A 14247-nucleotide genomic window follows, 5' to 3' on the forward strand; every position below is an offset into this window, starting at 1 on the left:
TTCAGATAACCTTATTTCAATTATACGTCTTTAGTGATATCTATGAGATACTTAATATCTACTTAATCTTTTCATACAATATACTTAGAGATTGATAAAAGTTCATATCTTCAATTCCCAGATGGAGGGAGAAATTTTAGAAATGATTACATTAGTGTTGTGTTCCTGCCGGTGAGTAAGGCTGCCAGAGCTCAACGAGGGTGCGGTGTGTTGGTGACGGGAGGACTTACGGAACTAACTTGTTCCGTCTATTGTCCTTTGAGTCGTTGGCAACGCGAACCCTCCTCCTTGGAGCTTGTACACTCCTTTTGCTGTGTACTTAACACAGCAAAAGGGAATGTACAAGTTTTTAATGGGGTGGCAACGCGCATGTGACACTGTTTGAGTTGCAGGCGTCCATAGGTTACGGTGACCGCTTTACATCAGGCGGGCGGGTTGTTTGTCACCGACGTAGTATTAAAAAAAAATTATAAAGTAGCGCATTTTAGTGTACTTAGTTCCGTTTTCACTTAAAGAGAGAAGACACCACTTGTTCTGTGCCGGTATAGCCCATCAAGTGACAATCGTTAAGTAGCAATCGAAACGCAGTCTGTCTCTGTCGCGCCACTACAATAGCGATAGAGAGAGCTACGAAAAACCATGTGTTGCACCTGTCACATTACTGAATATCTCTAGAACTTACTTATGATTTGGAATAATTAATAAGACAAACATATAGAATAGTAAAATTTTATTTGACAAGTACCTCAAAGGTCAGTAGATTAGTTATTATTATTAACCCTGGGAGAAGGGGGATTGCGCGTTCACCGGCAAGGAGTAGAATCCGAAATTTCTGAAAACAAATAAAATAATAGATTAACAAAAGAAGAAAATTAATCGCAGAAAGATAGATTATATTTTATATTATTTCAGTCTATTCCTAGGGGTGACACGCCGGACGGTTGGCCAACCTAAAGGTGGACAAAGGCCCAACAAACAGCCAACTCAAAATGCTACTAGGGGTATATTGCTTTTTGTGAAATTCGAAATGTCAAAACAAATAACACTAGGAAGGGGTAAGGGATGGCACATCCGTGTTCAGTAATTTTTTTTTTTTTTCAATTATTCGATAACCGTAAGACCGTTTTCACATTATCCGATCCGATATCGGGTGTCGGAAGGATTTCAATAGAAAAAATCCAAGATGGCGCCTGTAATGTATGGGACATCGGTGCGACATTCGATATCGGATCGGATAATGTGAAAACGCACTAAGAGCTAATAGGTTAGTTTCTTAGAGAAATTGATTGTATTTGAACTAAAGAATCTTCCCTTAAAGTCAACGAAATCAATAAATACAGGGTGTATGGTAGGCGTGTTCAGTGGATACATGTAGAACTCAACATCATACTGTCATAATTGCCCCGCTGTACCTTAATCAAAATCACTTTAAGTGCACTGTGGACTGAAAAATATAGGAAAATTCTGATACAGATAACGAGTAGTCGAGTACCTAACGAGTATCAAGTTGAAGCAGTGAAAACGATAATCTCAATTGCCTGTACTTACCCAGTCTTATCAGTCAGGCCTCCCATCGGCAGGGTCTCTTTAGGGTCGCAGTTGATGGGCAGGATGACGTCGTGGTCGAAATCGCCTTCGCAACGGGCCGCTGTGAAGCCTCCGGAAGCGACCGACTCAGCGAAGTATAGGAAAGCCCTAGACACAGGATGAAGTGAGTATTCTAACCGGAAACGTTTAAATATACTCAAAGATCTCTTTAAGACGATATGGTAGGGGTCAATTCTCCATACAAACGCTCTCGACTATTTCCTCCCTGGTTTTTGAAGATAGAGCAATAATTTTTTCAACACAGATTGTTATTATTTTTATCTGTGTCGGACCGTTTTGATTTTTTTGATATTCTGCTTTTTAAAGACTCTAGAGCCAATTAAAAATTTCCAAAAACGGCCTTTTTCATTGTGGCGCAAAAAAGGTGTGATACTCAAGATTGGTAACAATTAACCAAAGAAGCTAAACGGTCCGACATTCATTGTTATTCAGATTCTCAAATTTCGTTCCGATTGATTAAGTTTTGAAGGAGGAAAGAGTCGATTTTAAAGATTTTTATTTTGACTGAGTTGTTCTTAATGGACAATTTTTTTTCGATAAATCTAGTTAATAACACTTGTATATTTAACTAAAATTCCCAAGTTGAAAGGGATTTCCATTTTAGCATTTTCGCTACCGTATCCTCTTAACTATTACCTAATACATGTTTAAATATTAAAGGACATTTTAAGGCTGGTTTTAGTGTCACTCGGACCGTCCGCGCGGAGCGATTCGCACCGGACTAATATGTATGAAGTTCAGGGAGCGTTTTAGAGGGTGCGCCCACGGGCGACTTTTCGAAGCGACTTTTTTGTCGCGACCATGGGCTAGTATGAAAGTGCGCTCACGAAGCGACGCAACTTTTCATACAAATACGTAAGTCGCCGAGCAACTTTGTCGCCCGTGGGCGCGCACCCTTAGAATGGCGCGGACGACAACATCAACTTCATACAAATTAGTCGCGCGGATCGCTCCGCGCGGTCGGTCCGCGTGACACTAAAACCAGCCTAAGTCATAAGAGTGGGATGTCAAAGAAGAATTAATATGCCTATTTGAAAATAAACTTTTTGATCTTATCAACCTACCTATCACGGCTGCACTCCCAGTCCACGAGCTCGCATCCGGGCTGGAAGAATCCATTGTTAGGGTAGAAATCGGACATGGCTACGGGTTCATGCACACCGGAGCCGTACACGTCGGTGTGGATGGCCTCGGTGTAGCCACCGTCGGTCGGGAAGAATTGGTTGGTCGAGTTGAACCCGTGGCGGGTCGGGGCTAGGGCTGCAATGAAAGAAGAAAAGAGTTAGACCGTAATTATACAAAATCAATTGATAGTGTACAATTATATGCATAGATATATGTTGATATTTACTACGTCTATGGTGTAAGCGACGTGCATTCTTGGTTTGACATGGAGTTTAAGTACCATTGAGGTTGGTGTGCAGCTCGGTCACTAGCCATGCACGCCGCCGTGCTTTGCGCGTGTCTTTTGTTTTAAAAAGTAGTTTGAAAATTGGCTCTGTCTAAATTCCAAAGAAGGGAAATGATTTGTTGAAACATTAAAGTTTTCTGTAAAACTTATTTGGTGCTTAATTGTGTAACTGTGTACTGTAAATATAGGCTATTTTCATGTATGGGTTCAGAGTGAAACTTACATCGTGAATATGAATCCTAAATAAAACTAAGTAATAAGTTTGTGTTTTGTATTTGTATTTGGTCATCTAAACGTGTATCAAATTAACCAAAAATGTGGCACCATCCTAACCAGCATCAATTTTTCTTTATGTTTACCGAGGTAAGCTTTCTCATATGATTTATTGTATACAGAATTAAATATACGCATTGCCCGTTGGGTCGGCGAACTCTGCAAAACTGCTGGCCACAACTGGATGAGACTAAGCTCAGGACCGGGAGAAGTGGCGTACGGCGTACTAGAAGAGAGGCCTATGCTCAGCAGTGGGCGATAAAGGGCTGATATGATGATAATAATTGCTTACCAGTAATGAAAGGCACTTGTCCGTCGAGGTACCGGCCGATGATGCCGCTGAGATGGGCACCGACTTCGAAGCCGATGATGTGGTACTGGTCAATAGTCGCGCCGGTCTGCTGGCTCAGCCAGACGATGAAACGGGCCGCGCTGTTAGCTGGGGATAAAAAGTAGTTATGAAGAAATGTATTCTGCAAAGTAGGTCTTAAGGGATCTTACAAGGGATATTTCGATACGATACGATACGATACGATCATTTATTGATAAAATATATTTTCCATCCGGAATTATACATACCTATACCTACATATAACCACGCCTGTATCCCATAAAGAATAGCCAGAGCACATGAACTACTAAGTTTCAGTGCCACTCTTGACAAAAAGGGGTAGGTAAAAGAAATCCAAATTCTGGTATAATAATAGTACTTATTGCACTGGAAGAATAAGGACTCTAGGCATGAACCGCCACGCTTTGGCTATCCTTACTTTGGAAATTTGTTGTTGAAACGAAGAATTGCCACTTTGTTATACAGATGCCATACAGCGTGTCCACACACTTGGTACTTGTGCCAAATATTACCAAACACAAGCAAAATACAGTAGTCCCACGCTTAATGAATATGCCAATTTGTCGAACACCCCTTTGAATAACCACAAAATTAAAATTTTGAAAAAAAAAAAACCCAACATAAATAGTGAACCGATTTTAATGAAACATGGCTAAGAATACTCACGATTAATTCAGCTTTCAAACAAAAAAAAACTAAATATAAATTGGTTTATCCGTTCTAAAACTACGATGCCACAGACAGACACACACACACAGACAGACACGTCAAACTCGTCATTTTTGCGTCGGGGGTTAATAAGACAGATACCGATGCCGATCAGACATCAAACAGAACAGGTATGGCCACTACACGTTGGTATTTTTGTTTCTTTGCCAATCGTTGTAAAACTGACTTGGTACGACTGTGTAACGGCCCGGCCACGACATTGGTCTAAGCGCGACAGCGGTAAGCAGCAACCATACGTGCGAATGAAAAGTCCCATCGCTGTGTTTCGCTCCAATGTATGGTAGCCGCTCACCGCTGTCGCGCTTAGACCAATGTCGTGGCTGGGCCGTAACTCTTTAAGGTGCTTACCGCAGAGTGGCACGTTGTGGCTGATGAGCACGTTCTGGTCGGTGGTGCGGGCGCCGGCGCTCCAGTCGAGGGCGATCAGGTTCACGTCCGCGGCAGACAGGATGGCTGAAATAGACAGTATCAAATTTGTATTTTGACATTGTCAACACAGTAGCATTATTACTTAGAAGCATTGGCAAAAAACTTGAGACTCCTGCGTAATGAATGGTATATCGAAAATTATGTTTATTTTGCGAGCAGGCGTTCGCCAGCAGGCAGCAACTACTGCCATCACTGCTAATCGCCAAAATTGGTGTACTGGCATGTAGGTACTTGTTTTACGTGACAAAATAGCGGATTGAGCCTGTGAGCTACGCTTTTGTACCAAGCCATGTCAAAATCGATATGCTGCGTAGAGTACCTATCGTAACTGTCTTTTCCCCACACTAGCTCGGAAACACGTGTTTTGTCCTTTAATACCAGCGGGTAAAAACGCATTTTATCCACTAGTGGGTAAAGTAATTTGACCTTGAATAAAGTCAAATTAACTGCTTTAAAATTGATAAAAGTAGGTGAATCTAGTACTGGAAGCAGTGATAAACGCATATTTTGCGTTGTATTGTAGTTTTCTCTCTATAGTGAGGGGAAAAGCTTTGAGTTACACTCGGGTGCAAATGTATTTTTACTTCTCGTGTGTTAAAAAACAACTTTGCCCCCTTGTATAACAAATAACTATTACTGGTCTGCCGTATTGGCGCGACAGCATTTCGATGGCCACGTAGCGTCAACGATTGTCACTTCGGCTTGAAAATAAACTTACATATGAAAGTAGAATAATTAAGATCTCGTACCAGGGACCAGAGCGGTGTTGAAAGCGGAGACGGCATCGGAGTCCCAGCCGTGGACGATGAGTACGGTGCGGCGAGCCGAGTTGAAGTTGGAGCCGATGAGCGTGGGGAAACCGAGGACCATGGGCTGGCTGACGCTTGGGTTTTGCCTGTGATTAATAATTTACAATTATTTAAACCCATACACGCTGAAAGCGGACCCCAGGCTCCCATGAGCCGCGAAGAATAACGCAAGGAGGATGATGATACGCTCACTGCTGGGCGCATGCTTCTTGTCGCAGGTGAGAGGGCTCGAACTAGTCCCCCTGCTGTGTCACGCTTGTCTGTGTCTCTTATCTCTCCCATGGTTCTTGAATAAGGGCATCAAACTCGTTGCTTTTTAGCTGCCTAGCCAGAAGGACACATTACCTCCATTTTGACGATTAAGTATGGTGATTATGTATGTGACATGCGAAAACGTTTCGTAATGATTTTAGAAATATCACAACTTGTAGAATAGGTTCAATTATCTGCTAAAATTGGACATTACACCAACATTCGAGTGTTTAATGCCATTCATTATGTAGCTGTCACATAAATTATTACTCACCTAGTGAAGAGATGGTATACATTTTGCGAATCGGGCAAGTAGGTCGTCTGAGCCGACGCGCCCGAGAACACTAAAAAACAATGCGTGTTTACGTTACCACAACAAATCCAAATATTAGTGACAAATCAATTTCAAAAATATATAAAAGTAATTTCAACGGCAAAAAACATTTTGTATGTAGTATACTGTACCTACTTATAATTCCTTTTAAATATTTGTTGTTGATGATGAAAAATGTACTGATTCCTTTAGGTTTAGTTGGAATACCAGAAATTATCGTAAAAATATCGGAAGCGAATAAGAACATTAACAGACAGACGGACAGACAACAAAATAATCATGATAAGGGTTCCGTTTTATCTATTTGAGGTATGGAACTTTAAAAATACGAAGAAGACAGTGTTGATGATTATATCATTTGAATATGCAGAAATATAAAATATTCGGTACCTGCAAATGCAGCACACAGAAAAACCGCAACAGTAGACACCATGGCTCCAGTTGGCAGAATGCTGGCGATCTTCAGGCCAGTGGCCGTTTTATATTCATATGTTATCAATTAAAATTTATTGCAGATTTACTTATCATCTAATCGGGCTTTATTCACCAAAAACAACTTGCTCGATGGTATTAGTATCATGTAACGTGTAATGCCAATTTAATCTAAAATCCGAACGGCCTTGTACTTCGTGTTGAGTTTTCACTGTGTAACCGCAGCCAAATAGCACTAGACCCTACTCATAGTGTTGTGTTCCTGCCGGTGAGTAAGGCTGCCAGAGCTTAACGAGGGTGCGGTGTGCTGATGACGGGAGGACTTACGGAACTAACTTGTTCCGTCTATTGTCCTTTGAGTCGTCGGCAACCCGAACCCTCCTTAGAACTTGTACACTCCTTTTTCTGCGTATTTAACACAGCAAAATGGAGTGTACAAGTTTCTAATGGGGTGGCAACGCGCATGTGACACTCTTTGAGTTGCAGGCGTCCATAGGTTACGGTGATCGCTTTCCATCAGGCGGGCCGTACGCTTGTTTGCCACCGACGTAGTATTAAAAAAATAGTACTTACTGATAATGGAAATCTTTTTATCTATTGCATAACATCAATGCTGAAGATAATTGAATGAAATCAAACTACTGCTTTAGTCGGTAGAAAAACAGCGGAGCAAGCAGCTGTTACAAGTTCCCCGTTGAGCATACATTTTTATCCTGCTGGTCAATACGATTAATAAAGCTCCCATACCTACTTATCACCGTAAAAATTAAAATTTTGAAAAAAAACCCCGGCATAGTGGACCGATTTTCATGAAACATGGCTAAGAACACTCCCGATTAACTCAGCTTTCAAACAAAAAAAAACTAAATCTAAATCGGTTCATCCGTTTGGGAGCTACGATGCCACAGACAGACACACACACAGACAGAAAGACAGACAAACAGACAGACAGACACGTCAAACTTGTAACACCCCGTCGTTTTTGCGTCGGGGGTTAAAAATGATATTGGAAGCGGAGGCCAGTGTTCGTAGCCGAATGCCCAAACGCTTCACGATTCGCTCACGATTCGCTCACGATTCGCTCACGATTCGTGAGCATTTCGTGAATCGTTTGGGCATTCGGCTACGAACACAGTTTACTTTCTGTATACTTGATCGTCCCTTCTAGACTGACCTTAAAACTTTCTCAGCGACTGTAATGCTACTGCAAGTGCTAAAAGTGCTGTTTTCACTTAAAGAGAGAAGACACCACTTGTTCTGTGCGGGTATTTTTATCAGAAAGCCAGAAAGCCAGGTACTTACGTGAATCATGTAAGTACCTGGCTTTCTGATAAAAATACCCAAGTCATTATAAGTTTGCCGTTCAGATTTGAGGAGTTCCGTTCTGGTCATCATCAGCAGTTTAATTGCACTAAATGCCACTGTTCTGAACGTAAATGCATGCTGTTCTTATAACATGAACAATAGTGACATTTGATGAAGTGGAACTTCTAATGATAATCAGAACGGAACTCCTCAGCGACACGTTCTTTTTGTTAAGCATATTGAGTTTTCAAGTCAAATTTTGTCAAGTAGTCATGGGATATCGGATTCATGAGGAATTGAGGGAACTTCTCAAACCTTAACGGTATATTCATCAAATAGAGTGTCCAGCGGTTATATATGGTAGGCGTGTTCAGTGGATACATGTAGAACTCAACAACTCAACATAATAGTGTAATAATGGAAAAAATTGATTAGTTACAATTGATAATATGTTACCTATATAGAAATCATCGTTCGAACATCATTTTATTATCTTTCAGATTACCTCATTTTAATTAAGTCTTTAGTGATATCAATGAGATACCTAATACCTACTTAATCTTTTTATAGTTTTTATAGAGATTGTTCACAGTTCATATCTTCATTTCCCTGTTGGAAACCTGAACAGGTGCAAGGTGTATGCGGTTTTCATATATTTGATCAACAGAGTTAACATTAACAAAACCTTAACAAACACAACCATTATTGTTAAGGTGTTGTTTTTAGGGTTCCGTACCAAAAAGGTACAAAAGGAACCCTTATGGCGCCGCTCTGTCCGTCTGTCTGTCACATTACGAAATATCTCGATAACTACTAAAGCTATCATCAACATGAAATTTAACCTCTACAAATTGAAAGTACTTATATATTTTTTAAATTTATTAATTTTAATCGTAGAAAAAGGCCAAAATGAAATTGGATGCCATGACAAAATGCAATCCAATGAGGAAGCACACTGACATTTTATCCCGCCAGGCGGCGCCTGTGCATGTGTCTATTCATGTCACTGTCATTTATATGTGAGAGAGAGACAAACATATCATCTTCTAGCTCTCACGTATGGACTAATATGGGACTAATAGGGTGGCGTCACCTTTGAGTGTACCTCCTCATTTATATAAAGCAAAATTTTAATTATAAAGGAACTTCAGACCTATTAATGAGCCTGGACGGCTGGAGCATAAAAGAAACCGAACTTGCATGTCACGTTCGTGAATTTCCGCGGAAATATGAAGGAAAAATATTTCGCACTGAATCTGTAGGTATAGGTAGGTTGTTCGGCAGAAGAGTTTTATTAGGCCGGTCAGGCATTTATAGTGTGGTCTTTTTAACACTTTGTAAACGCCAGGCCCCGTAGCCGAATGGCATTTTTCAGTCTGGCTCTGTCGCGCCAATAGTCAATACGCAAGAGCGATAGAGATGCCTTTCGGCTACGGGGCCAGCCGGCGTATTATGATTCCAATTTTATCACTTATCCACGTGGATAAAGCATCCGTCACGCTTTGGCAAGTATGTCAGTGTGAGAGTGACAGTTGTCTTATCCACGTGGACAAGTGATAAAATTGTAAGCATGATACGCCGGCAGGTGGCAGCAGGCTATTATCATATCAATTTATCATGTTTGGTATTACCACTCAACACATAACATGTGATAATCCAAGATAGATTTAAGTTTCAGTGGCTTCCATTTTATTATGAATGGGATTAGGTACATGCTATCATTATCACATACTTACCAAATTTAATCCCATATCTATTTTATGTAAGAAGGATGAACGATAAGAGTGAGTGTGTCAGTAGATAAATTATGACTTGATAATGATAACGAAAAGTACCTAATTAAAAATATTATTGTAGGTTTAATACTTCCCTGCATTACTACACTACTTAGTACCTAGTTCGCTACCGAACTTAGAATTCAACGGAAACCACTAGTTCTAATTAATTTATTAATAACTTTTAAGTTACAATATCTCTTGGAGTAATAGAATGGTCAATGACAAGCCGATATTGTATATAGGTTTCGGGTTAATGAATGGTATAGATATCTTCTAATTTCGAAGTATTATGCTATGTCATGCACTCATAAAAATGATCATAATAAATTGAATATTGAGTAGGTATTTTCTAGTTTTGGCTCTTGGACATAGAAACAAAGAATCATTAAACCGATCTGCATTCAAAACATGCCTGTACTTTCTGTATAAGCGGGGTAATTTCAAATCAAAAATCGGCAAAAACCGTCAAATTTGATATAGAGTTATAGTACATTACGATACAAGTGCGTAAAAAAAGGAAGTTCGAAACGAGTGGCGATAAATTAAAACACGACCGAAGGGAGTGTTTTAAATCGACACGAGTTACGAATTTCCTTTTCGCACGTGTATCGTACGACGATTTTCAGTACAGATGAGCCTCCGAAGTTTCGACCTGGCATATAATGAACCACTTCTCGAACTAGTGCGTAAAAAAACGACCAACTGTACTGAAAAGTAGTTTTCATGCCTATGATATCAATTTGACGTCACGCTTCACGCTATAGGCATGTGTATGTAGATGTATGTATAGAATCATCAAATCATCATCCTCCTTGCGTTATCCCGGCCCTTGTCCCGGCTAGCAATGCACGGTCGAGAAGTTTCCAAAGTTGCAGAACATTCCTAATGAGAATTTTCGGTAACTTCTGAGAATGTTCTCGAGAACGAGAATTTATCAGAATACTTAGTAACTTCGTAGTTTATACCATAATTTCGTCGAATTTTTAATAATATATTGGCATGACCAAAAACAGGCATCAAGAAATAATAGTTCGGTACCTAATTTAAAAAAGTCAGGACTAAAACTTGAAGTCTGAAAGTCGAAATGTTCCCTGAAGTATAGTGAGAATTTAAGCAACTTATAGTGAGAATTTAGGTAACTTATCACTTATCAACAAAATAGCTAACTGTAATAGACAATATTATACCTATAATAACATATAGTTTTATATTATACCCATTTAAACATTATTGCAAGTATATTCTCTTGTTTAAATAATAAATTGCATGTTGCGGGAATGTTCTGCGAACATTCTCAAGAATGTTTCCGCTTTTTGGGAATGTTCTGCAATTTCTACATTACTAGTCCCGGCTCATGGAAGCCTGGGTTTCCGCTTTGACAACGCTACATATACAATGATAACAAATAATTTCATTGTTGTTTATCAAAGTCGTTAATCATTTTAATCATGTACAAATGTCTTCAGAAATCTATCTACACGTGGAACAATTAATCGATGGAATCAGGCGTTACTTTGCGGAAATCCATGTTAATCGTAAACTAGAACTTTCCTTTGCTAATCCGCGAATAGATAACGTGCAAGTCAATCAGTGCTAACCTGTTATAATTACTTGCGTATTTTTACATGCAATTAATTTTCCCACCCTCCCACCGCAAAAATAAAAATAAATACGCAAATAAATATAACAACCCACCACCAAAAATACAAAACTCGTGGAACAATTGACAACATTTCATATTTTTGAGTACTACTTTTATTGTTTGGTTTGAAAGAACTCAATACTAAAATATACACGTATTTTTTTATTTTTCCAAAAACTGCTATTTTAATGAGAAAATCCCTTCTTATTACTACTTCGAGCAGAAAGAGCGTAAGTTACAAACGTCAAGACACAGCTTTATGACGTCACATGTGTTGTTTCATACACCTAAGAAAACGACAAAATCATTTCTAAAAAAAGTTTTAACAGTCAGCTTAAACAGTCACTATGTCTGACTGTCAAGTGTCACTGTCAACCAATAGCTCAGACGAAGGATACTATAGACTTGACACAAGGGTACACCCGTAAGGGACAGATATAGAATAATGGAGCGAATTTAAGAATCACTTTAAAAATGGCTGACAGTTTACCATAAACAACCTACGTAATTTGGGCGGATAATAAGCTTGACAAGTCACGTCCTTATTGTTTGCCACAAACTCGTTTGTGGCAGCGGCGAAAAAGTGAAACTATGACAAAGACAAAAAATAACATTTTGCTCTCTGTCACTCTTATTATAATTTGTATGTGACCATCTCGTTCGGTAGTGGTATTATTATTTGGCTGTCTAGTCTATAGTATCCTTTGTTTAAGACCAATAGTGAATGACTACGAACCATAGACTAAGCCGTCAAATTTTTAATATCTTTGCTACGAACTGTGATAAGTGTCACTGTCAAACTCAAGTGACATCCCAACTGGAAGATTTTTTGTTATAGTGGCAGCTCTAAATCAGCTATTTGACGTCACTTCCCCTTTAACCCTTAAATGCATATTGTTGCCATTTGGCTACAATGCATGTATTTTTTAATAAACTAGCCAAAATATAAGCTGGACTTTTTTATTTATTTTTCTTATATCTGTAGGATCAGCCATTTTTTCTTAAATGGTTGGAAATAATGTTTTTATTTAAGAAAAAATGGCGGAAAAGTGTGAAAAAACTGGATGATGGTGATTTTTAGTACATGATTCAGGCAGATTTTTTCAGAGTTAGTAACTATTTTATGTTTAATCATTTTATCATAGGGGTTTCTCAAATAGTGTACCTTTTTAATAGTAGTAAAAGTTTTCTTATAAATTTTACTAGTAATTATATATTTATATAAGTAAGATTTAGCCTATTTTACTTCTAACACTGATTTAGTATTAAAATCGATATTAAATATTTTTTTATTATTTTTCCTAGAGTCAGAAAACCATTGTCTATCACATTATTAATTTCTAGTTAAAAGAAAAAATCATGCATTTAAGGGTTAAACTATTTTTAAGATTTTTTATACTAAAAATACGGAAAAAAAATTAAAAAAATTATATATGTGATCTACAAGCGTATATCTCGAAATGGTTTTCGATTTAGGGACATTGAAAATTTTAGCTTGGTCAACGAACGATCCATTGTAGATGGAATGGCCGAAAGCAGAAAGTTTCACTACGGGATGTTGTTAGGGGAAGTCAGGAGACATACATACTAAAAGTCCTCGGACTTTGGACGTGAGCTCGAAGAGGGGGGGATGAAAAAAGGTCCCATTTTTTGGTTTTTTGCTCATATTTCAAAAACTTTGCGTCATACGAAATTTTGGTTTACTACACTTTGAAAGCTTATAAAATTCTCTATAACTTTGATCTAGAAACTTTTTTTCTATTCTCAACTATTATCTAGGTATGAGCTCTTAAAAACTGTTAATTTTTTAAAAATCGTTTTCCCCCCCACTTTTTGCTTCATACATTGCTCCATATCTTGAAAAATATTTATCTTAGACAAAAGTTTTCTTGAAAAATCTTGTAGATCATTCAAATACCTTTCATAATATGTGTACATATGCTTCTGGGTCATGTACCGTTGAATAATTATACGACTTTAAAACGAAATAAAACAACAAATGTATGTGACAAACGTGTAAAATATGTATTTCATGAACATGATTGTATTACGATGCTGTATAAATGCATTCACACAACAGGTAACAATACAATTAGCTGTACATAAAGGCCTTCTCACACCCACATCTACCACTACTACAATCTGTAGTGCACCGGCAAAATATTAACTTCAGTATTTCTTCCGGAGCAGCTGGTACTTTGGTTTGCACAGGAATCAGTAAGTTGCTTTCGTTCCGTGCCCATCCCCATTCATCATCCTCCTTGCGTTATCCCGGCATTTGCCACGGCTCATGGGAGCCTGGGGTTCACTTTGACAACTAATCCCAAGATTTGGCGTAGGCACTAGTTTTACGAAAGCGACTGCCATCTGACTTTCCAACCCGAAGGGTAACTAGAACTCATTGGAATTAGTCCGGTTTCCTCACGATGTTTTCCTTCACCGAAAAGCGACTGGCAAATATCAAATGACATTTCGCACATAAGTTCAGAAAAAAGTCATTGGTACGAGCCGGGTTCGAACCCGCAACCTCCGGATCGAAAGTCAACGACACCCCCAGGATAGAGGAAGACACTGATGATAACGGCGGGGAGGATATTGTCTAAGATACAGTTGTCACATCTGATCCAGATGACATGGAAGAAACAGTTTCAATTTGTTTGATTTATTTGGGACAACAAACACAGTAACACACAAGGTTATAATAGAGAATTGCAGTGTTGACAGTAGTAAGGTGTGAGACCGACAGCATTTCAAACAAACAAAGAAGACCGATTAGTATCATCCCGCCCAAAGAGGCAGCGAGTAAATTAAAACACGTGTAAGTTATATCCATACCTCCTAAGGATACTGAGGCAAGTGTAAACTCATGATTTTACAGAGGAGAGCCGTTCAA

The 14247-nt window shown here is 38.8% G+C and overlaps 1 protein-coding gene across 1 annotated transcript; it reads right to left on the reverse strand.

The window, feature by feature from the left end:
- Positions 1-715: 715 nt before the first annotated feature.
- On the reverse strand, positions 716-6653 carry LOC125228822 (lipase member I-like). Its single transcript, XM_048133511.1, has 8 exons — positions 6588-6653; positions 6138-6207; positions 5552-5697; positions 4722-4826; positions 3585-3731; positions 2673-2868; positions 1549-1695; positions 716-832 (listed from the first exon to the last, which is right to left on the reverse strand). The coding sequence occupies exons 1-8, from the start codon at positions 6628-6630 to the stop codon at positions 775-777; spliced, it is 912 nt and encodes a 303-aa protein (XP_047989468.1). The 5' UTR covers positions 6631-6653; the 3' UTR covers positions 716-774.
- Between the last annotated feature and the right edge of the window lie 7594 nt (positions 6654-14247).

Source organism: Leguminivora glycinivorella, chromosome 8 (assembly GCF_023078275.1).
Source record: "Leguminivora glycinivorella isolate SPB_JAAS2020 chromosome 8, LegGlyc_1.1, whole genome shotgun sequence".
NCBI classification, from domain to species: Eukaryota; Metazoa; Arthropoda; class Insecta; order Lepidoptera; family Tortricidae; genus Leguminivora; species Leguminivora glycinivorella.

Bases quoted from the DNA above. Each gene is read 5' to 3' on its own strand.
- LOC125228822 (XM_048133511.1), bottom strand. From the start codon at position 6,630: ATGGTGTCTACTGTTGCGGTTTTTCTGTGTGCTGCATTTGCAG. The intron at 6,208-6,587 runs GTACCGAATATT...ATTGTTTTTTAG, and splicing joins TCTGTGTGCTGCATTTGCAG to TGTTCTCGGGCGCGTCGGCT. The intron at 3,732-4,721 runs GTAAGCACCTTA...TTTTATCCCCAG, and splicing joins CCACAACGTGCCACTCTGCG to CTAACAGCGCGGCCCGTTTC.